General features: G+C 32.4%; 1 protein-coding gene across 4 annotated transcripts; it reads left to right on the top strand.

Annotated features, from left to right (window-relative positions):
• The first annotated feature begins 1,597 nt into the window (after positions 1 to 1,597).
• LOC132708134 (uncharacterized) lies at positions 1,598 to 22,194 on the top strand. 4 transcript variants are annotated; one of them, XM_060680263.1, is made up of 9 exons: positions 1,598 to 2,099; positions 2,533 to 2,691; positions 2,864 to 2,982; positions 3,120 to 3,246; positions 3,303 to 3,406; positions 6,983 to 7,082; positions 8,145 to 8,225; positions 19,857 to 20,023; positions 22,038 to 22,177. In XM_060680263.1, the coding sequence occupies exons 1-9, from the start codon at positions 2,003 to 2,005 to the stop codon at positions 22,053 to 22,055; spliced, it is 972 nt and encodes a 323-aa protein (XP_060536246.1). In that variant the 5' UTR covers positions 1,598 to 2,002; the 3' UTR covers positions 22,056 to 22,177. The 4 variants fall into 4 exon arrangements, 3 of the variants coding, with proteins under 3 accessions (XP_060536246.1, XP_060536247.1, XP_060536248.1); XM_060680264.1 differs by having other exon boundaries at positions 1,599 to 2,099; positions 19,893 to 20,023; XR_009619840.1 differs by lacking the exon at positions 22,038 to 22,177 and adding an exon at positions 18,717 to 18,845 and having other exon boundaries at positions 1,600 to 2,099; positions 19,893 to 19,968.
• Positions 22,195 to 25,121: the final 2,927 nt, after the last annotated feature.

Here is a 25,121-nt window from a genome sequence, read left to right on the forward strand (position 1 = left end):
ATATTAGTTCTACCTGTCGTTCTTCGAGACATATATTCATGACCACCGTACAGACTTGTTCTTCCTCACTAATATGATCGACTTTTAACCTTTTTTTAATTGGGCATTCGATATAGTCAAAGTCTTCCAAAGTCAAGTGCAGTGGCTGAGGAGGATTTTTAAGCACTTTTTGAGGAAAAAGATCATTTACTGTAGCTCCTCGAGAATATTTTTCTTTTGCTAAATGATTAATTGATGGAAATCCCCACTCTTGCTGAACACTCGTTTTAGACACACTCCGGTCATTTTTTATTTGGTGGATAAATGCCGCAATATGTTTGCATTCGCCAGCAATGCAAGTACATTGAGCATGTACCACCTCCCTTTTACTATTCAGCTAAAAAAAATAAAGAATCAAGTAAAAAAGCCACTTTTAAAGTTTGACAATTTTTTTTCTGTAATCTGTAAATTATATGGTGTTTCAGTGACGGACGTTTGCCGAATGCATTTAGCAACCAACGTATTCTTCAATGTGTTTAATATGACAAAAAGCCAATTTTTTTCCTTTTTCTAGCGTACCTGCAGTGAAAATTAATTGAATGGGAGATATTTTCAAACCTGGTCTGCAATATTACCGATGCCATATTTTCAGGTTATACTGTCAATAAAAAAACTATTATTATTTGTTTGTTACACGTTTTAATTACAGAAAAAAAAATTTGTTAATATATAATTTTCACGTACCTTTCGTTTAAATCACTTCATATTACTTATCCATCTCAAAATTTATTGTTAATTGTTTTATTTATAAATTAATACGTAAAGACAATGATAAAATTGGAGTGCTGTAATTCCTTCTTTTCCGTAGGCGGCGCTACTAGGCATCTAACACGGAGCGAATAAACTGGTTATCTCGTTTTTGTTTACATTACACCGAGGACACAAATGCAAAAAATCAGTCCTATTTGCGAATTTGTGTGCACAGATTAAGACATTAGTATAGGATGGCCTGATTTGAAATCACAGAACGACGAGCATCCTTCAATTATGGGACGGGCTGATCATCAACTGAAACATGCCAGAAACTATGCGTCCAACTTCTTTCAAATCCGAGTTTATTGGGCCAAAGTAAAATCCTTTTCCCGAGAATAGTCAAACAACCACTAGAAATAATTTTAATTTTACGCACGAGACATAGCTTTAAAATAAAGATAACCTTCGGTCAGAGAATGCAACAATCAGATTGTGTGATTCAGCTAGCAGCCGACAAATTCCTTTTTTAAATCTTTTTCAAGGTGGATATATATTAACACTTATTGACAAAAAAAAATGAACTGATAGCAAAAGCGATCTTCAATTGCACTCCAGGCCTTTTCGGCCTCGTTACCACTGTCCTTAAAAACAAATTAGTAGTCTGTGGTTCAGTGTTAATACGTTAGCAAAGAAAAAATCTCGTGGAGAGAGAATGGGGATGGCACTGGGCGAATAATCTTAATCAAGGGTCCCCCACTTTTATGAGAATACATATTAAGAAGATGTTTGTGATTTAATTCAACAATGCGTTTCACTAATACAGTTGGGCACGACCGCTATTGGGGATTCTGATTAACCTCCGCTCGCTCCCAGCAGAATGTGTTGTATTCGTCCCAAAAACTTTGATATCTGTCTTTTTTCTTGTGATTCTGTTTCGGAAGTGCTTGGTAATTGTTTTTAAGTGTTTAAATACTGCCGGCCCTGCTGTTTTGATCGTTCACGCTGGTTGGTGGCCGGATGTGCTCGGTTGGCCCTCGGTATCGGTAAAAAAACAAATGTTGTCACGTGTTGTCAACTTCAAAGATTAGTCTTCTTCGCTGGAGAAGGACCGAAAACTCTCGACGGAAGTCGGCAATGGGCGAATGATCACAGTAGTCTTGCTCAACAGGTTTTTTGTGAAACGCATCATTGAATTGAATTGAAGATGTTTGGTCTATGTTGGTTTTGATTGCCGGTTAAAGATTTTGAACATTTCTAAAAGTACAAAACTATGTCCGGGCCAAATTTGACGGATTTTAGCACTTCTAGAACTTCTAGTCACCAATCTAAGAGACAAAATTTCCTTGGGGAAACACTTACTTTTTCAGGTAGCTAGCTATTTTAGTTAACTTTTGAATTTTGACTGGCGTTAGTAAATTTTCTTTGTTTTTAAAACATTTGGACCACTGTTTAATGTTCTCATTTAGGCATAGACCTTTCTTTTATTAGTATAGTTTTTCTATAGTTTAGGCATACATTCGACCACCGCTTGCAAATCCTATGGACAAGAAAAAGATGCTAAGAAAACATTAAAAAGTCCAAATTTTGAAATGATCCAAAATTACTTATCCTATTAACCCAAAAAATTAAAAATTTGCAATTCATAAAGTTATGCCACTATGACCTTCTGAACTGATTAAATTCATTTTTTTATGTTAAAAATTATGGAGAAAAAGCAACTCAAATACTTCCGTGCATTAAATTTATATAGTCCAAAAAATGTGCAGTGTTTAGTCAACATCATTTATCACCTTTTTCTAGATCCAGAGGAAGAAGAAAAATTAGATATGTTGATCTCTAATAGATATCGCGCCTTTTTATCTAGGCCCCATCAGGAAAATAGCTGTTATTCTTATGATGCTCCAGAATCCATGCAACAAATTTTCAACATTCTGGCCAGATGTTCAAACAGTACTAAGTGTAAGTTTAGTGTACTTAAATAGGTACTGATGACTTTTTAAAAATTGACTTCTGCAAACATAAACTCTTTGTCATTTTGCTAATATAAAATAATGTTTTAACAACAAGCACCGGCAACCAAACAAAAAATTAATGTATGATAACTTCTTCAGATGTATTACTTTATTCACAGGTTTATGTCACACTCAGATTCAACAGATAATTTCTAATTCGTCTGCTTACCAAAAACACCAAATAAGTGAAAGGAGTTTTAATAAATCAAAAGATGGTGATACACATATTCAAAAAAAGGTAGGTCCACTGTTTATTATATAGAAAATGTTCATGACTATTTCTGCAATATTTCAAAATTTACGAGGACCAAACATCAGATTCAACAACAAAATTGTACTTGGTTGGTGGTTTACATTTTGATTATGGTTTTTCAGGAATATTCGAACTTGGATTCTGCAGAGGTTCACAGAGCTGCTGACTCTGATACTATAGAATCACTTCCCAGCAACTATAACAAAAGTGGCAATTTTATCAATGGGAATAAAGAAAATTCTTTGTCAAGTATGTAATAAGTTGTTAAATGTTATTTAATATTATTTTAGTTCTTTATTTTGCAGTAATGCATACTAGTAAAGAATCGAATTCATCCGAGGTTTTTAGAAAGGATATTTCTATTAACAGCGTTCGTGGAAAAAGCAAACTCAGGAAGCCCACAAACAAAGTAGTTTTTTTTTCAATTTGTTTTATATTAATATCTAGCCTAATCTTTTAAGATTTTTACTGTCCATATGCTATGTTGTATTGATATTGTTCACATTATTTTACTTTTAAAAGTTCGTATGTCTCTCAGAGCAAATTTTATGAGGGACCAATAAAACTTTACAACCTGATTTTAATATTAAATCCAACATTTATCTATTATTATATTATATTCTTATACAACAACTTAACAATTTTGAAACTAGTTTTGTTTACATTTTTAAGGTCTATGTGAAGTAAAGTCTTTTTGATATGATAATAGATATACAAGGTTTTAAATTAATATGATTCAAACATACAGATAGTAATATAATTTTTTTTTAAGGAACTTCCACAGGCTACACCATAAGACTATTTACAAATCTCCTGAATTCCACCTGCGTCAGTTGTTGTTGAATCGAACTTGCCGAGGTTTTTCCAGTCAGTAACTTTAAAGATTTGTAAGTAGTAATATAATAATATTTTTTAATAATAAATTAAAAATTAAATTAAATTAAAAATATAATATTGGTACTAAAGGGTCTTATAAAAAATTCCTTTTTTTAGATGTCAGTAGGTACTTGGTCTTCTTCTATAGCTAATGGAGTATCATAAAGTTGTTATATTTCTTTGCTCCCAATACTTTCTTAATTGTTTCTTTTTATAAGTGTAGCCAATAGTGTTTAAAGTTGGTTTTAGAGTACATTAAACTTTATTTACATATCTTCTGAAAAAAATTGAAAAACTATTATTTACAAATCTTCTGGATTTCTCTTGCATTTGTTGCTGATAAATCGACAACCGACGCAGGAGGAATCCAGAAGGTGTGGAAATAGTATTATAGTAGCCTGTGGAAGTTTCTTTTAAAAATTGTGACAATATCTTGCAAATCAGTAATTTCCACTCGATTTTGAAGAATATTCTATGAAATGCGCAAAATTTGGTAAATAATTTTAATTAGCTGTCATAATCTCACAATTTCACAAATTAAATATTAATTTACAATTGCAAATAGTTCTGCTATTTTTTAATGAGCACTTTTTAAATAAACACTTTATTATTATTACTACCTTACTTTATTAAATTTCAAAGCATAAGCGTAACTTACAATTTTAATTTGACCTGGACATTTAGGAATGTTATTACTTAATTTATCAAATTATCAATTTGTAACAATGCAGTGTTAATTAAAATTGGAATATTATACCAAAAAGGAAATACTAATCATACCAGACAAACAATCATAAAATATAGTTTTTGATTTCTTTATTGTCTTGATTACTTTAATTTTCCTTATGTGCCGGACTGATTTCTATGAATATTAGCTCTAATTTTATAGTTATGGTTGATAAGTGTTTGACTGAATCAATGTTTATGAATTTAATAAATCTATCCAAGGCAAATATCGGGACTAGCGAGAGTCAAGTCGGTGTTTTGTCGCTCCGTGTGTTTGAGTGATTTAAACTTGTTCCAAGTTGGCTTTTCATACTCAATTGTATATCAGTCTCTTCGTGAAAGTGTGACGCACATTGTGAGTTAATTAGATTTTTTGTGGATAGGATAACTACGCCGTTATTCTGTAAAATAACAGAGAACTGAAAGAAATAAACAATTTTTTTGTGGCGTTCTTTCACGATGCCGTTGAAATGCGATATCTGTAGTTCTTGACTCACAGTTAAACTTTGAGGCTCATTTGAAACTATTGTCAATAAATGCTTGAGAAATCTGGGCTTCATTTTAAGAACTACCAAACGATTCAACAAGCATTAGTCAGTACTAATAGTGTATAATAGTATGGTAAGATGTACTAGAGTACTCATCCACAGTTTGGAATCCTATTTATAGTAAATATATCATCAGAATAGAAAGCATACAAAAAAAACTTTTTAACAACTTAAACTTTGGATACAACAGAGATCGACACTTTCGTTTGTATGAATAAAACTTTTTGTAGTCGCTTAAAAATCGAAGAAACTGTTTTGATATTGTTTTTCTTTAGAATGTTGTAAATGACCTTGTGGATTCTTCTTTTCGTATAAATTACTTGAGTTTTAACGCTAATCAATATCAGGTGCTCTCGAGACTGACGTTTTCTATTGGGTGATTTAGGTCGAACTACTTTTCTAACTCCCCTCGAATAGATATAGTTACGTTTAGTTTAAGTCTTAATTTATTTAAAAAAAAAACGTATATAAAATTCTTAAGCTCATAGTTATAATTTACTTAAATCCAACCTTGGCTTTTATTGTAGAGATAAGAAATTTATTGCTCACTTTCCCTATTTTGTTAAATAGTTCTGTAATTGGGTAGCTGAGTGTGCCTGTGACATATAGATAAATATATAAATAATGAACTAACACTGTAAATATTTGTACTAACAAATAATGCAGTAGAGTAATATTTCGGTATTTAAAATATAATTTGAACATGAAAATGAACACCATGATCGGTCATTTGACCGAAATAATTTTAAAAATTCAATTACATTTATATTTATTTATATTCTGCCTTACGTCGCGGTCGCGTCGTTCTGAGAACTAAATGGAGTGGATATTTTTATTGGGATTCCCCGAATCGCTACTCGGGTATTCCTTGAAGATGGTTATAGGTAAATTGGACATCACAAAGACATAATAATTTATTATATCATATATATTATTATTCAATAAATATAGGACTTTAAAATTTCAAGATATTATTTAAAACATTTTGATCGCAATTTGACCAGTCAATTAAGAAGTGGTCAATTGACCAGCCCCAACACCATTACCCAGTATTTTATAACATTAGTTTAATTAATTCACAACTTTTATTTGCTTTAAAATCCCAACATTGGTAACATTGTTATAATATTTTAATGAAGCCACTATAGTGTCAAATTTATTATTTATATTATTTATATTTATTATGTATTTTTAGTAATTCGCCTTGTTAGATTGTTCCAAATTAGAACATTCCGAAAACAAAATATGAGATATCAGCGTATTTTTTTCTCAGAATTACATAATGGTTATGAGTTAAAAATATCTTGCAATGCGGTGTTTAAAATCCCATAATTACTGTAATAAAATGTTCAATTTCAAGTAATTATCAACCTAAATGAGTTGGAATATATGGTTTTCGATATCTATGGAGTATATTAGACACTCCACAAAAAAAAGCATAATACATTTTTCAAGCATTGCAATTTCTGTGTTCTGTGTTAAATGGCTTCTGCCAATTAAATATTTTTTCAAGCGTCCAATAAATTTCTGAGGGAACACAGGCTAATCAACTAAGTCAACAATAACATATATAGTGAAAAGCAAGACAGAAATCTTAGTTTTTTGCGCACAAATATCCCATGTCTCCTTTATCTGCCTCTCCCTCCCTTTCTAAGAATTGCCCCTAAAAATTATTTTTGCTGCAAATTAGCTTCAGTTTAAGTTCAATTTTGGTTAGCTCCAGGTACAATTGGCTATATGTAAATTACGAAATGGATACTATTAATTTTCTGACTCAAATCTACATTCCAATTACTCTAACGCCGAGTAAAAGGTATTTCTGAAACTGTTTCCAGACTGCAAAGCTGAATAGAGGTACAGGCAGTCGCATTCAACCCAAAAAGAAAAGAAAATATGAACAAGAAAAGATGAACAGTTCGGCAACGAGTACTGCAGGTAAGGTAAAAGAAAAGATATTTTCAGATTTTTAAGACATTTTATGAAAAATTATTGTTATATTCCAATTGGATGCCACTTGGCATTTCTTGCGCTTTGAAGGGAAATCAACCAATAAAGGGTCGATGAAATTGGATAAAAGTTGTGAACTGATGCATAATGCCCCGAAATTACGAGAATTTTCAGTGGCGGCTAACAAATATTCTAGAAAAACCAAATTCTTTAATTTTAGTTTTTCTTTCCTACTATATTTATTTCTAATTTTGCAATAAAAGTTGTACAAAAGTTGTATGGTTCAGAATGATATTATTCGGGATTCGTTTGTTTTGTTTAAATTGTATCCCAATTTTAGACTATTATTGGCAACATGGCAATAGCTAGACTTGGAAGAAAATAGTTTGCAGTTTGTAATCTAAGCTCTTCATGGGGTTGCATAGTGACGTGTCTTTCAGATCATTTGCTTATTACATCAATAGGCATGAATTACTAATAATAAAATTAGCTAAATTTTTTAAAAATAATAAAACGGGATAAAAATACAGGGCCTTCTATTTAAAATTTGAATGATGGGTCAGTGATACTTCAAAATTGGTACATCCCGTCGACAAAACAAGTGAACTTCGAAGAATGTTGTTTTGAGCCCTACAACTTTTTTTTGTAAAATTGAATATCAATATTCTTGGAAAGAAATACTAAAATCAAGGAATTATTCCTAAAATATTTCTTAGTCCACCTCTGCTAATTTGGTTTTTGATAGCTTAAGGACATTTAATTGTACAACTTTTAACAAAAAATGAATGGATGATATTCCTAAATAATTTTTCATAATCAAATAAAATGTTTCAAGAGCTATGGAGTGGAGTTGAAATTTCTCTTCTTTTAAGCTGCGTATTTTTCGTCAGTATTCTGATGATAGAATTAATTAAAAAATGTAATTGTTCTTTCCTCTGCTATTTGTGTAGTAGATGAAAAATTTTAGTTTTAGTTAAGACATTACAGAGTAGAAATATTTTTTATTTGTACAATACACTTTTATATTATTGCTTATGCTTTGTCCGTTAGAATGGACCATTTCGGGATGCAAACACCAAGGTTCTGTACAACCCATTCCTGAAAATCAAGAGAGCAACAAAATCAACAATGGTAAGGGAGAATTAAATCTTAAATAAAAATTACATTTAAATTTTTAAAAACTCATAGAGATATCCAATCCGTTTGATTTGTTTATTTGAAAATATTTTGAAGTCCACTTTCCTGCATCGTACTATTGCAACTCATTGTCATGAGAACACTTTTAGAGTTCTTGTTTCAACATGGTGATGTTAATGTCGATAACATATCTACTGAAAAATCAAGTCGTTTTGGTTTCCTATATAACCTGCTGACGACAATAAACTGACTTTTAAGCTGTTTGAAAAATATAATTATATATAATCATATGATATTAGTGCTAATAGAAAATACGATGACACTAAATATATACAAATTTTCTTTCGCTTGTCGTTGACTGAATTACACATTGTAGTTTGCGTTCACCACGTTCTCGATCACGTCGTTTAAAGCAAAAAACGAGTTTTTACTTTTTGTCGTGTAAATCGACGAAATAAATTTGCGCAATTTAAAATGCCAAAATGTAAAATAAAGAATGGTGAGAAAAAGTGGGAGTTGAAATAACTTTAAAAAAAGCTCAAAAAATTCAGAGTAAACTGCAGTGTTTGGAATCCAGCGATTGGACGACTGCGCCCCATCTAGTGCGACCACCAATCAGAATAGGGAAGTAGCTAGATTACAATTAAATTTTTTAGATGCGTGGGAAGCGATAACCAGTGACCAAATTGTTCTGAATTGGGTTAAACGGATAAATCGACCCTTTCATAGAAAGTCATAACAATTGTGTACACCTAAAGCCTGTATCCTTACAGGTTAATATAATGCCACATTTCAAACTTGATTGAGCATAGCTGCTTTCATTTTTTCCAAACTTCTTGAGCCAGTTACCGCTTTTCTGAGAAAATTAAGTATTCTCTTGGTTGCTAACCTAGACGATATTCTGGTTATGGACTTATGCCAAAAAAAAATTTAAATTTCACAAGGGATCCACAAAATATTACCATATCTATACACTGATTGCGCCAAATTAGCCAAAACAGTAAAAACGGATGAACAGTTGTTCGGAAAAGACTTCCATAACATTTTCAAAAACAACCAAGCACTAAAGAAGTCGAGTATAGATCTGAAGAAAAAAAAACTTCCGTCAAACCGGTGGTCGGGTAGGCAGCGAGGAGCCCACCAGTCTTTAATCTACAAGCGATTTTAATAATGAAACAAAATAAATTGTAGATTCGCCGGCAAAACTGTAATTATGCAAGAGAACAAATTCAAACAGGTAGCACACTTTACCGTTTTGATGCCCGCGCTAACAAATTTTAAAATATTTACATATCCATTTACTGAGCCCTCAGCCCTCAGAGCGCTCTTCTTCGGAAATGGAAGTACTCAGTACTCAGCGGATCAGGCCGATTTTGAAATAGCTTCGCGTTGAAGTGCAATCCTAAAAAATGGATTGACAAGCACACAAAAAATAGAATAACAGAAAAATTTAAAATTCCCAAAAATTGTATTTCCCTTATGTCACAAAAATCAAACAAATACACACACACACACAACCAAAAGAAAAAATTCTCAATATATCGCTAGAAAGTCAGCAATTTAAAAGGAAAAGGCACTGCACAGTCGCTTAATGTCCTGCTACCAAATATGACTTCGCTCACTTGAAAGACTTAAAAAGAATCAAATAATGAATTTCAAAATTATAATCTCAGAATGAAGATCCCTAATAAATTAACATTCTCTGGTGGGAAAAGTATATTGGAAAGGATCAGAACATAAAGCCCCAAAAATTCGTTCTACAAATTTTCTCAAACGCGTCTCCGTCTGGCTGGGGTGTCCGTTCTGGGGGCAGGATTTTTCGTAGTACAAAAGGTATATTTCCTGGCGTCTCGATCCAAATTGCAAAGTAGACTTTCACTATCCGGTGGAGGAAAAATTACTTTTATGTCTTTTTCCTTGTACTACTCAACTGTTGGGTAAATCTATTTAAGTATTCAAGGAAAAACGTTTGGTATTGTAGTTGTACCAAATTGATCTTCACAATCGTGGCACCCTATTTTTAAAAGACTGTTGCCAGAAATCTTTTTCGAACCTAATTTCAATCTAATACTATTCCCCGTCAGGACCAGCCACCCACTGGCCGGGGAACTTTCCCTGGAGACAGAAAAATTATTCAGCGCTCTCTAATAAAGAAATGCACCCTGAAGACTGCAATATCATCAAAAACACAACACATACCCGCTCTCTTTTTAACATAGGTAACTGTCTAGAGTTTTTGAAATGCGTATTGGATAGCGGGGTATCTTCTTCTATTATCAACTCTTACAGATCGGCTCTGAAATTAAGCTTTTCCCCAACGAGGATGATCCAAAAATCATTAACAGATTTTTAAAAGATGTTACTAACATAAGATCTCCAGAGCCTAAATACGCTATTACGTATACGAATGCTATACGCATCCGGTGCTGGCGGTTTTAACAATATCTATTGTATTCTCTTACTTTAGAACAGTTAACGTACAAACTAGTCTTTTTACTGTCAATCTCATCTGCAAGTAGAGTACAAACCTTATCGGCACTAAAAATGGAGGATATACTGTGGACGGGAAAATAGAAATTTGAATTACAAACAAGATTAAAACATCCCGCTTTTGAAATTCCCTTACCTTCACAAAATGGTACAACTATGCGTAGCTCACAACATAGAAATCTACTTAGAGAAAACTTCGAGCTATCGCAAAAATTATGAGCATCTACTGCTAACGCATAAAAAAACAATTTCACCCAGCATCCTCGCAGACCATAAGTCGCTAGTTACAACTGGTCCTAAAGTTAGGTGGAATTGACACCAAAGTCTTTTCCGGCCGTTATGCAGCAACTTCGGCTGCTTCAAGATGAGATGACAATATTGACGTAATACACCGTAAGCCGGTCGTACACCATAATTCTATATATTTTTTTAAATTTTTTGATGGACTTTTAATCGAGCCTGAAGAAACATTTATTAAGATATACTAGTTATTGTGTATATTATTGTGTCGATATAACTGCACCGTTGTGGGTCGTTTAATTATTTATTATTTTGGTTTATATTGTTATAAATTATGGACATATACCTCCACCTCCAGCTGCAGCAAAATCGCTTTTCACTCTGAACATCTGCAGTGTGTAATTGTATCAAGGAGAAGCGAAGGAAAATTAAAAGATTAATCGACTTATCTGGAAGGTTAATATTAATTTTCCGAGCTTGCCCGTAGATACAATTCCAAACCTACCTTTTACCCAATGATACCCCTTGGCGATTTAGAAACAAAACGGAATGATTCACGGGCCCGGCCGGCCGACGTTCGGCGGAGTCAACAGAAAAAAAGCGAAAAAAAATCGTTTTTTGCTTTAAACGGCACAATTACATGAACTACAGTTTGTAATTGTATCTATGGACAAGCTTAAATTACTATTAATCATCCAGCCAAGTCGATTAATTTTTTTTACGTTTTTATTCAAAAGTTAATTTTTTCTAGCACACAGCTGTAATAGCTTATGTCAGACATTACAATGACGCATATACGGAATATTTTTTAAAAAATAATTATGAAAACAGTTTTCAAAAAGTTTTTCACTTGTAGCTTGAATATAGTCCAAGCAAGACCCTATAATATTCTTTGCAGATGAAAGCAAGTAGTATTTAATGGTGTTTGTGTCTGACAGTTTTTACTGGAATGTCTTGTAATAATGATAATAATAATAATAATAATAATAATAATAATAATAATAATAATAATAATAATAATTATTATTATTATTGACCATTAACTACATTACAAGGACAACAAATGGCAAGTCACATCTGCGAATGAAAATGAATTAACACAATATCAAACACATTCTAATAACCTTCATAGAGAGCAACATAATTATCGGATAGATAAATAGAAAACATTGAAACAAGAATTAACTAAAAAAAATTCCCAATTAGTATTATGTAGACACTCGTGATGCAACACGGATGTACTCATCTGCAGTATAGAATGCATTATCCAATAGAAATTGTTTTATTATTTTACAAAATTTAGTGTATGACAGGTCCTTAACAACAGTTGGTAGAACATTGTAATAATTAATGTACAATTTATTTAACTCGGATGAGCGCAGCCTAGAATGGCACTGGACAATTAATTCAGATCCCCTGGTGTAGTGATTGTGGCGATCACAGTGCTTGGGCATATCGTTGTTTAGCTCATGTATGCGAGTGACTGTATGGGAAGTAAATAGTGATGGTAAGGTCAAAATATTAAGTTTTGAGAAGAGCGGATGGCAGTGATCACGAGGTTTTGCATCTGTAATCTAACGTATCGCTCTTTTTTGCATAAGAAAGGCTTTGCTGGCATTCACGGAACCACCCCACAAAACAATAGCGAGAATGGAACAATCCGAAATAAGCAAGTCTTGACATGACAGGAATGAGTGACTTGTTTAAGTATCTAATTAAAAAGAATTCACTTAACAATTTATGGCGAAGGTGTTCAATATGATCTTTCCAAGAAAGAGAACCATCGATCTAGACTCCAAGTACCATAACCGGAGCATTATTTAAATTGTGCACCTTACTACAAGAGAAAATAAGATGGTTCGTTTTATTTTCATTTAACTGTATGGAGTTCGACCCGAACCATCCAAGCGCTCTAGTCTTGTTGGTCACACTATCAATACTAAGTTCATCTGGGTTCCTAGCTAGGGTTAAAAGAATACTAGCAAGCTATAACTACTGAATCTTCCATTCACTTCGACACACTGAAGTCTGTCGCACAGGTAAAAGCGCAATAATCTGCGAGGCATGCCCCTTAGGACTCGTTTTTGATGGCAATCTTATTTAGCAAAAACAAATTAAAAACACCACAGAGTGTAAACAATCACTAAATATCCTGAAACTTTTGTCACACAGAAAATGGGGAGCTGATTCGAAAAAGTGTACTTTAAATCTACAAAGACATTGTTCTCTCAAAAATTGGCTATGGCTGTATCGTTCATTCATCTGCGAGAAGAAGCTTGTTATATCTATTAGATCGTATTCAAAATTTGCCTAGGTACTTTTCCAACAACACCACTCCAGAATTTCTACTGTGGATCTGAATTGATGGCACTAAACCTACGAAGAAAAATAACAATGACAACATATATAACTAATGTAAAAGCATATCCAAAAAATCCGAACATTAAATTCTTATTCATTGATATAAATGCCTACCTACTCCAGTCAAAAAAGTATTACACGTCCTTTAGCACTGAGATATAGAAAATATCTTGAAAAAATTGAAGACCTGATAGATGATAATGATGAGGTGACAACTGAAAACAACTTGTTACCAAGAAGAAATTAATTCAGACAATTGGTTCACAAAAAAATTCGTCAGGACTGGCAAAGCATCTGGACTGAATATAAAACCTTGTTTCGAAAAACAATACCAGAAGTAGCGGCAAACTATGAGCACACAGATCTACCCAGACTTGATTCAGTAAGAGCTTTTAGAGTATCTACAGGACGCACAACCCTTACTCAGAAACATCTCCTTAACGGTGAACCTCATCCTAAGTGTGATATGTGATAATCCCTGAGTGTCCAATATATATTTTACAAAGACAACAATATAAAATAAAAGCGATTTTAAAAGACAACTTGAAAAAGGAACAGATTAATAACACAGTGGCATATTTTAAAGAGATCAAAATATTTAACAATATATAGAAAATGGTATGATTAAACGAGTGATATATGTGTGAATGCAATAGAGATTGACAACTAAGGGCCTTAGCAGCCGATGCTGTAGATTGGGGGTGTTTAAGTGGGTAAACCTGGATTACGCAACTCACCATGGAGTCTCACACTCCTCTGTGCTTGCGGAGCAGGGCGCGTGTAAAGGAATTCACGTCCAATTCCCTCAATAATAATAATAATATATAATAATATAATAACAATAATAATAATAACGAACCGTTTTTATTAAAAATCAAAATATTACAATATAAGTTCTACTACAAGAGTGGCGACGTTCCCAAATTGCGCTCTTCCATGTAACCATAACAACCAAGACAACAGCACCGGCACCACAATTGTCAACAAAATACACACCCGTATATACATCGTAAGTAGAAAAAATAGACGCACATCATAGACACATACACGATTCTGTTGCGAGCATTGCACATGGCGATTTAACCTCCGCTAGCTCCCGATAGAATCCTTTGTAATCGTCCCATAAAACTTGATGTCGGTTTCAGTTTCCTAAGTATCTAGTGAAAGTTTTAATATGTGCAATTGTTGTCGGCCCCGCTTTTTTTGTCTTCCACGGTTGAAGGCCGGACGGCCAGGATGATCCTTGCGGAAGCGGGGGAGGCCGTTTTTTGCCGTCGGTCAAAGTAGTTTTTTTTGAGAACCAATGAAGTATATGCTTACAAACCTGGAGGATGATGGAATGATCCAGACCCTTCTCTTACGAAGGCATCCTTTATAAATTTTGAATAATGTTTATCAATTGCTGTAAGCTGGCCCAATGACCTTATGTAGTTGTGGCCATTAGAAGTAAATCTCATACGGCTTTGCTAGATGCTGGCGGTCCAGATAAACAATTTTAACGCTTTTTTGAAGGACTGGGGAGGGATGTTATAGCATAAGCATAGCATAAATATTTTAACTGCGAAAAGATCTCTGGAACGTCACCGAAGTGTATCTAGGAACGCATTATCTCCAGCAATGGCGGGTGTCTCGATTATGAATAGCAATATTTATCAAACAACTACGATGGAGTCTTATCGGAGTTAAGTGTTCAAAAATTTTTGTAACGCCGAGCCAACATGCTTAGAAAACCGCAAGTTACCGTGAAACGATAATCCGAAGAAGGAGAGATAATTTGTTCATTTAGCATAATCTAAAAAGAGGCGTTTCTTACAATTTCTTCCCGCTATTTTCAAATAATAATATCTGCATTTGGCTAGTATTCGATAAGAGGTTATGAGCCGCAGACACCTCGGGAATTATTTTTAGATCCAAATTTATTATAGTAGCAGCATTTAAAGCTTCACTAGTGTTAGCATCACCAGTCAACACTCGCCCTCCTGGCTGTTCGCATAATGGGGAGCGCGAGTCTGGGCCGTAGTTCGGCAACGATCCGTGAGAGGGTGCCACCGTTTACGCACAACAACTACGATCCGTGAGAGGGCGCCACCATCCGCGCACAACGCTCGCTGAAGCCTGTCAGCCGTCGGGCATTCACTTACCCCACGTGTGCCTGGCATAAGCAGTTGTTTACGTCAAATAAACCCCTTTTTACCGTTTAATTTCGGTGCAATCATTAAGTGTAACGTGCTAGAGATTCATTATCTATCAACTAGCAATAAAAGATAAATATAACCGATTATCATCGGCGTATTGATGAGATTTACAAAATTTAAGAAAAGTAGAGAAGTCAGCTGTATAAACTGAGAACAGAATAGGTCCCACCCTTTTTCAAAGCAATAGGATCTGAATGAATATTTTCTATAACTACTCTTTGGTATTTCTGACAAAGAAAATTTTTAAAAAATGAAAGAGCAGTAGCTTTTATCCTGGAGTATTTCAGTTTAGCTTTTGAGAAGGAAACGATGCAAGGTGCCGAACACTTTGCTATAGTCCAAGAGTATGAGACAAGAGTTTAGAATCTGCTGCATCATCTACATCATCAGTGACACGCAGCAAGGCAGAAATAGGGCTGTGAAGAGGTCGAAAACCCGATTGAGTGTCTGGGAGGATTTTGTTATCTCAAGGAACTGACGATGGCAATGGCTGATGGTTGGCAACAAACTGATTGTTCTTAAATCGTTAATGCCACTGGAACACATTTTTCGGAACGGGTATAACTTCAGCTTGTTTTCAAAAGTCTGGAAAAACACCAGAGATAAGACAGTTGTTAACAAGGAAAGTGATATGATCGACTAAATACGGAGTAGGCAAAAGAATCATTTTTATATCAATATTGTCTGAGCCATTATTGTTAGCTGTAATACTAATCAAAGTTTTACTAACTTAAAAAAAACGTATTAAATTGTTTATTAGTGTAATTTGCAGATACAAACCCAGGATAAATACCACCAACACCTCCAAAAGAAGTAAAAGCAAATTGAAACTATTGGGTTGGACTAAATTGTTTTCAAACATTAAAGAAGGATTACTGTGTCCTTGAAGTATCCTCAAAGTACGCTAAAAATTTCTAGAATCAGTCTTAAAAGTGCTTACAAAATTTCTCAATTCTCTATACTCGTTTAAAAACTTAACACGTTTGAATCTTAAATGTATCCTACTTTTAAGTTTTATTGAAAGTTTAGTCTTTCCGCTAAGCCAGGGTGCTGGTGGTCTTTTACTTTTAACTGTTTTTAATGGAGCATGGAGCATGGACCAAATAAATAATTCATATCATTCGTAAGGAAGTCAACGTTTATATCATCAAAAGAGTATAAAAAATCCCAGTTTATTGCACTAAGACTATTCATAAACAATTCATTACCGAATGCCGAAAAATCTCCAAAGCTCCGAAAAAGGCGATCTTTCTGCAGCTTTAGATTACATCAAACAGTATCTGAACAGTGATCTGAAGTATCGCTCATATCATGAACTTCAATCTTGTGATTAATTAGAGGTGACCATTACATCAAGAAGCGAACTAGAGTTACCAGTAAACCGAGTGAGCCCTGTAACTAGTTGATGCATGCTGAAGTTGGTGAGAGTATTTTAAAGTCGAAAATAAGCAGGAGTATCAGTTTTTAACAGATCAACATTGAAATCTCCACCAAGGACGTTTTCCAGAGAGTTAAGACATTAAAGTAAATTAAAAGTTGGAACTCTATAAACTTATCCTAAACACATCGTTTTCCCTTCGATCTTAATAGTCAACGATATTTGTTCTAAACTCTTATTAACATATTCCGATAAGGCTATATCTTTAACTTTAAATTGACGGCGATAATAAAAAGCCACCTCTCCACCACGTGTTTGACGGTCACGCCTAACAATGATATTACCATCAATGTTTAGACCACCATTAGGTACAAGAATTGAAAGCCAAGTTTCCGAAAGTAGAATAAAGCGATATATTTTTATCCAGGTGTATACCAAGTGCAAACCATAGCACTAGCGGAGTAATAAATACGTGGCAATATTTTGAAGCGGCACCTGGATCTTCTGCTTTTTCTCGTTCCGATAAAATATTTGACCGTTGGTAGGTCAGACCTGTCTATGTCCCAATTTAGCTTTAGTGGGTGCGAGTGATTTATATCTTTGGAGAGACCGATCTTCGTACACGAAGATATCTATACGTTTTAAGGCTCTTCTAGCACGAAAAACTTCGTTCTTTTTAATATTTGATATATAAGTAACCAGCACTATGGGTGGTTTTTCGGTTTCTCACCTTAAGTCTAAAAAGAGAATCTATATCGCAGAAAGAACAAAAGATTTTCAGAGTATCGTTTATAAAACACGTTATATTAGTCAGCAAATCCTCGTTCGTTTTAACTTGTAAACCATTAAAACGCAGAACGTTGCGCCTACTATGCTCCTCCAAATTGTCAAGCCTCTCTTGCAGAAGAGTTTGATCAGCGCAGTCTAAAGAGTTACTGATTTGGAACAATTTGTTATCAAGAGCTGAAAATATCGAATCGACTTTTGTTCAAGGTGCGAGATAAAATTTGCATATACCCTGGACACAATCTTTTCCATGTTCTCGTCCTCCAATTTTCTAGAACTTCCACTTCTAGTACTACCAGCCATTAATCAGGTCGACAAGTTTATTGAAATCACAGATCCACAACAAACTATGACAAACTGCGCATAACACTCCATTAGGCTTTCTAAGATTAGCGGCTAATTTTGTCACAAAAAAAACTTAGGATTTACAACAATGCATGCGCATATACACTAGCTATAACGGCGGAACAGGTAAATAATTATTAACTGGCAACAACCCCTATATTGGTTACTCCATTTCAACAAAAGTCAAACAGACAGTTAGGGAACAGAGCAATAAAACTTCTAAAGCAGGTAATTTTTAAAATTACTTTACTCGAAAAGTAGTGTGAAAGTGGAATACGGCAATATAATATTTATGTAGAGAGATTGAGGGGAAGCAAAACATTATGGTTTTTATACTGTTTAATCTTTACTAGCAAATATGAGTTAAAAAAGTCTGTAATATTCCATTCTATTACATAGAAATATTATATTATATATGGACAATAATGCCAAGATTATAGATGTCTAAACTTTATAATTTGAAATGAAAAAAGTACGTTTTTAGATGTAGGCATATTATAGTAAACGCATCATTGTCTCCTAACTAGTGTATTAAATTACTAAAATTAAATGCTAGTAGACTGTTATTTTGTAAGTCGCTATTTTTTGGGAGTGTAAGATGTAAATATCGTAACAAATCAAATTTACAATAAAAAGTTGTATTAATTACTAATACATACTATTTTAGTATTATATCAGTTGACTCTTTAGATTTCGGTGCTGTACTGTTGCCGCTTTCTACTGACTGGCCTTGGAAGTGATTTCTCTCGCTGAAAACCGGGTCTGGGATGGGAAAAGCCAGAATTTCCTGTCCTTAAAGCTCTTTCGTCCTGCGCGCAGGTAGAGATATCAATCTACCGTCTTTTCCTTGATTCCTCTCGATTTGAAGCAACCTATGAGAATCTCAATTCCATTATGCCGCAAATTGGCAAAATTTTCTAGTAATTTTTTTTCTATATTAGCAGATTTTTCTAATAATTTTTGTTGAAAATATGATTTAAATGTCGACAAATCCTAATGGCTTGTCGGGTCTTTGGCTATTTTTTAACAAAGGCATTTAAATTACTAATAATATGAAATAATATTTTAAAACTTTTTTTTAAAGTTTTAGGTTTTCTTCAGATTTATCTGTAGACAACTCAGAAACATGAAATTGGCAGTTTTGATCAACAAAGTTCAACAGTTTTTTTTTAATTCAATATTAAAAGGCATTCTTTAAATTTTTTGATCAATTAAATCTCTCGATTTTTTCTACACTTTTTGTTCACCCGGTGTTGATTTACTATTTGACGCCAATTCAGCTTACTTACAAGAACAAAAAATTTGCATGTAGATATCCACATTACACAAGGTTAACCAAAAATTCCGCAACAGCATACAAAGCTTTTATCTTAAAAATATTACAAAATATTTATAAATGATATTATAACATGAATAACAGTAACATATACAATTGGCAGTTTTATTTGGAAGAAGAAATTTATGTTGGTTTTGTGATTTTATAATGTAGTCAGAGTTGAATCAGATGTGCGTGATTATATAATTTTGCTGTTTTAGTATATTTTGAACTTCTATAGAAAGTTTCTAAAAATTTTTTGATGATAAAATTTATTGATGTAAAAAAAAACAGTCCAAGTAGCAAAAAGTATAGAGGAAAAAATATGAGTTATTTGTATTAGTGATTTGTATTTTCCCCAAATACTAGCAAAAAGTAGCAACCAGTCATTTAGTTAACTAACGCTCTCTGTTAAAGTCATACTTTAAGTTTTTTACATCCTCCAAATTTAAAATACTATTGCTTATAAAAATCGCTTCAGAAATAATAAAATGTTTTAAAATACATACCTGCAGGTTGCTCCCCCATCTTCAAGTATTACTTATCGGTAGGTGACGCAATCAATACTACTGCTCGTCAATCTAAAGATGCCAGAGGTGCCTCTCAAAATTTATCGCAAAACGATTCATCCCAAATCAGAAGGCTAGCTAGATGTTGGATGAAAGTATCTACTACAGATGAGGTAATGCTTCCAATTTTAATTTATTTCATGACGATGGTGGAATGGTCCGAGGATTTTTTAATGATTTTCTAAAAATTTCGTGAATTGGAATCATTTACTGTCTACGCAGAGGGTAGTCCAAATTGGACACTTTTAAAAGGAAACTCTTATTTCTATAGAAGACATAGAAGATAGACGAAAACTAATATCGGTGTCTGGAGCGCGATTTTTATGATACGCTTATTGGTAAAAACCGTACATGGGTGTCTAGTACCGTTCATAGTTATAGGGTGCCTGTTTTTGGAAAATGTGCATTTTTAACAAATCGTTTTTTTGTTATGGGCATTTTTTTATTTCCAAAGCAACTTTTTACGTAGAATTTAATCGTTAAGTATATTTTTTGAAAATTATATCTTTAATCATGTTATTGACGCTGAATTTAAAAGTTAAATATAATATTTTTAATAATATTAATTAGTTATCAACTGAAAAATGGATTTTTGAATATGCGAAGTCGATGTAAATATTTGGATCATTGTAACGAAATTAAAACTTAAATATAGCATACTTGATATTTTGGTCCAGTTTTCATGTAAAAAATAGAAGTTTTCAACACGTAAGCTTTGGACAGTACCGGCGTAATACAAAAGACGAATGCGTGGAAAAATTCTGATTTTGCTTATAAATCAATTTTTCAGTTAATAACTAATTAATTTAATTTAAAAATGTAATATTGAAATAATGAAAGCTTCCGGAAATGTTTTCGGAGAAATACATTTTCCATGACAAACACTAAGAGAGGTATAGTGATGCGGTATTCGCAATACCGTATACGATTTTCGTGAAACGAAATAGACTGTTTTCAAAACAGTCATAGCTGGCTTTGTTTTCGACATACAGAATGAAAACAGAATACCCTTTGTATTATAAATACCCTCCATCGCAGTTAGATAATGACAACCATTTTGTATTATAATTTTGAAGGTACTAGTTAAGGTTATGTTTTTTTTTTAATAGAACATCCTGTATATATTTTTTATTTGATTGTACTTTGTCGACGCTTTTCAAATATATATAGTTGTCTAAATATATTATTTTAAATACATCCATTAGAAAAGAAAAGAACTTTAGCTTGTTTCTTAGAAAATACATGTTTTACAAAAAATGTGAGTGCTGTCACTAGATTCCACTGAACAAGATTCCGTTTTTTCAGCTCATTGCGATACAGACGGACAAAAAAAACACTTGCCTTTAAAAATTGAATAAAAAAATATAACACCAAACGTGCCCCAGCCGGTCAGACCTCCAGTTTCTTCTTAGAAATGCCGATTCTATGCCACGCGTTTATCCGTATTTTTCTTGTGGATTCTCATTGCAAAAAGTAAAGCTTTTGTAGGTTGTTTAGGTAATTTAGGAAGCTAGCTTGAAAGAACAAAGAAAATGACATTTTTGGCCCGTTTACTGTTATGGGATGGTCCCTAAACAAAAGTAGTTTTTATTCACTTATTCTTTTAAAATATTATATTGTTATGCATTTAGTATGTTGTTCTAGATTTTCAAATATTAGCAATAAACGTCCCTGCATTACAAGAGAAAATATTAAAAGCAAATTATACAATTATAAATTTTTGGCGAGTAGTAAAAACATTGTTTTCAAAAGTTCTGCAAATCACTATCACATTTATTATAATTTTATTGTTCTGTCGTAAAAGCTTTTTCAGATGAATAAAACAATTAATAATAATAATAATAAACTGAGGAAAATGAAATATTAAAAAAATATCTGTATAAAGTCTGATTTTCTTATTTATTTTTTTCTGTTCTATGAGCTTAACTAACCAGCTATTAAATTCTTGTAAATTCTAAGTCGTCCTTAGTGTTATTCGATAAATTATAACGGAAACCTACCCCATCCTTATAGACCACGGATGACACATTGGATATTTGAAATGTCGTGCGTTTCATTATGTCTTCAAAAAAATTGATTCAATAAAAGCGATGAAGAAAGAAATAAAGCATTATATTTAACTTTCAGGTGATGCAACACAACTAACAAATTCGAGAAGATCCAGAACAATGTTTAAGTTAAATGATTGGCAACAATCTCCGGAGTTTTCGCGGATGTTTAATTTATGAAATTTGTTTTAATTTTAATGTATGTAGTGTATTGTAGCGTTTATTATATCAATGAATAAATAATTTTGATTAGTGGTTAGTTAATTTTTTATCCAGTACCTGATAGTACCATTACAGGCGTCAAAGAACACACTAGTGAGTTATAAATTAAAACAATATCTATTTTTAATACCAAAAGCAAGTTAGCTAAAATTTTGTTTGTCGCACGCTTATATGAGGAACCCTCACTTCTCAGCCAATTTGCTAAATGTTGCTTATTATAGTATTCGCCATTCTGAACAAATATCGGTTCTCAAAAAATATTTTATATAGCGATAGACAAACAAAAAAGACGCAGTATATTGTTCGGACGGTGTGACGAATAACAGCCAACAACATATATAATTTTAACTTTAAGGTGTCAAAAATTACCTTTTAAAGTGCTCATAAATTAGCTTATTTTCAAGATACAGAACATCTGTCCAAAATGTGATGCCATAATTTTGCATACTTTTGAATTGTAACAAAAAGAAAACTCTGTAAATATTTTTTTTTCAAAAATTAAAATTCTTCTTTGTCGCTGATATCTCGAAAACTGGTCATAGGATCGATTTGGAATAAGAACTTTAAGTAGTAAAACATACATTTTTTTTTAATTGTCTAAAAACCATTTTGCTTAAGAAAAGTGGGTGGGGTTCTTTGACGCAAATATTTGTAAGAATGAATTTTTCACACACCATAAAAAATTATTAATTTTCACACATTTTTTGGGTGCGTTTTTATTTATTTTTATTTTTTTATTATTTTTTATTTTTCATGGAGGTCGTAGACTATTTAGTTGACATTAGGTGTACGCTCGGTTTACTGCCGACGTTAATAATATCTTTCAACAAGTAATGAATGACCTTCAATTTTAAATTTAAAATAAAGATAAAAATATTCTGTTTCCGCGTGATAAAATTGGCCACTTTAATTACCAATATATATAATATACCAATCACTTAGGCTAGTGGCTTATACCTAGTGACAAAGATTTCCTTTGTTAACATTAATCCGAAGGTTTTCAGTTCTAAAAGAACTTCATAAAATTGAAAAAGTTTTTAATTTTTTGTTTGATATTTTCCAAAGTGTGCAAAATGTACAGTGACGTGGAACCATCGAAAACCACAGCGAATGTGCCAAATTATGGTTTTTTTGGTTATATAAACAAATGTTTTGTTGCGTCCAGTTGCCTGCAGCATAAATAAAGATCCCAAAAGTTTTCTTTTTGTGAAGCTTTATTTAACATCCAAGATTCAATTCGGTTATCAAATTCAGTTCCATACAGTTCTAGGCTAAGCTGTATTTTGCAAGGATCAAATCTGTGTATTTTAAGATTTTTTGAAATATCTCCGAAAATATGCGATCCTCCCCCCCAAACCCGTGCGGTAAAATCCCGGAAATGTCCAAAGTGGCTCAGATCCGTGGGAAACGAAACTGACGTGGAAAAGTGACGCTTCCCGCACTTTGAATCGATGTGTAATTAGGTATTTTACAAACGAAAGTAGAAAAAATAAATTATCTGAAATTTCCAAATTCCATAGACGACGAGAAACAACAAAACTTTTATTTAGAAAACACCAAAGAGTTATAAGGGCTAATATCATTCGGTTGGTAATTGAAATTGAAGTTGTCATTCGATTATCTAGGATATATATGCCGTTAAAATCAGCCGTAAATTTCGTTGAAAATTTAAATACTTATGTGCTTGAGAAAAGAAAATTAGATTACATTTTCACAAAACTCACATTATTTATAAAATCTTATCTCTGATTGAAATATAAACTTATTTTAGTTGAAGAATCAAAAAATGCTGGAGGGACAATTTAAAAAAAATTATCACTTTGGTACTTTTAACTCCTTTGGAAGAACCTGTATAGTATTAAAGTAATTTTTAAAAATTAATGTTTGAATAATAATTTACTTCACACATCCCATTAAAACCTTGAATGACTATGTATTTTTTGAAAACGTAGTTTAAATTTTCAGAAACGAGGTTAGAAAAAACATTTTCATTCAGTTCATATATTTTTTTTATGTACGTCTCAAATTTTGAACCCGTTCTACTCTCGGTCGATATTGGTTTATATTTCCCTGATAATATTTAATACTTTATCCAAGGTTTATGATGTCTAAGCTGCCCAACCTTTGACAAACATTTAAAAGCAAAATACGACTATAACTACAAGGAAATAAAATTTATTGTAAACAAATAACATAGAAAAATGTGAATAGGACTGAGGCTTTGGATGAAATTCCATTTAACACAATTAAATTATAGCAAAAAATGTTCAGATTTTCACCGTTATTTAATGATTTATGACAGCTGTTTCTCGTACATTTAACAAATACAAAAATGCGACAATATTTCCACATCGATATATATATATATATATATATATATATATATATATATATATATATATATATATATATATATATATATATATATATATATATATATATATATATGTATGTATATATATATATATATATATATATATATATATATATATATATATATATATATATATATATATATATATATATATATATATATATATATATATATATATATATATATATATATATATATATTAAAATTTAACAACGGAGACGAATTTGAATCCAATTGGTCATTAAGTAATAGATTCGAATATCTCATTTTGTTAATCTCCATAGCTTTCCAAAAAATTTAGATTTTTGCTTTTTGATTGATTATGCAAAATATTAAAATTATCGTCAAACTTATGCATTTCTGAATTTAAATGAATGGTGTAGTTAGAATCCGAACTTTTATTGTTATGCGTCCTTTTATTTCCGTTAATAAATTTCTAAAATGTTGTATCGATATAAATTTTGGGACATGATCCTTAATAACTTAAATAACATTTATTCTAATTTAATCGAGCAAAAGGTGAAGTGGATAGAGGGAATTTTTTGATATTCATAAACAGTGTAGGTT

The sequence above is a fragment of the Cylas formicarius genome, unplaced genomic scaffold, assembly GCF_029955315.1.
Source record: "Cylas formicarius isolate icCylForm1 unplaced genomic scaffold, icCylForm1.1 PGA_scaffold_10__41_contigs__length_53128322, whole genome shotgun sequence".
NCBI lineage: Eukaryota > Metazoa > Arthropoda > Insecta > Coleoptera > Brentidae > Cylas > Cylas formicarius.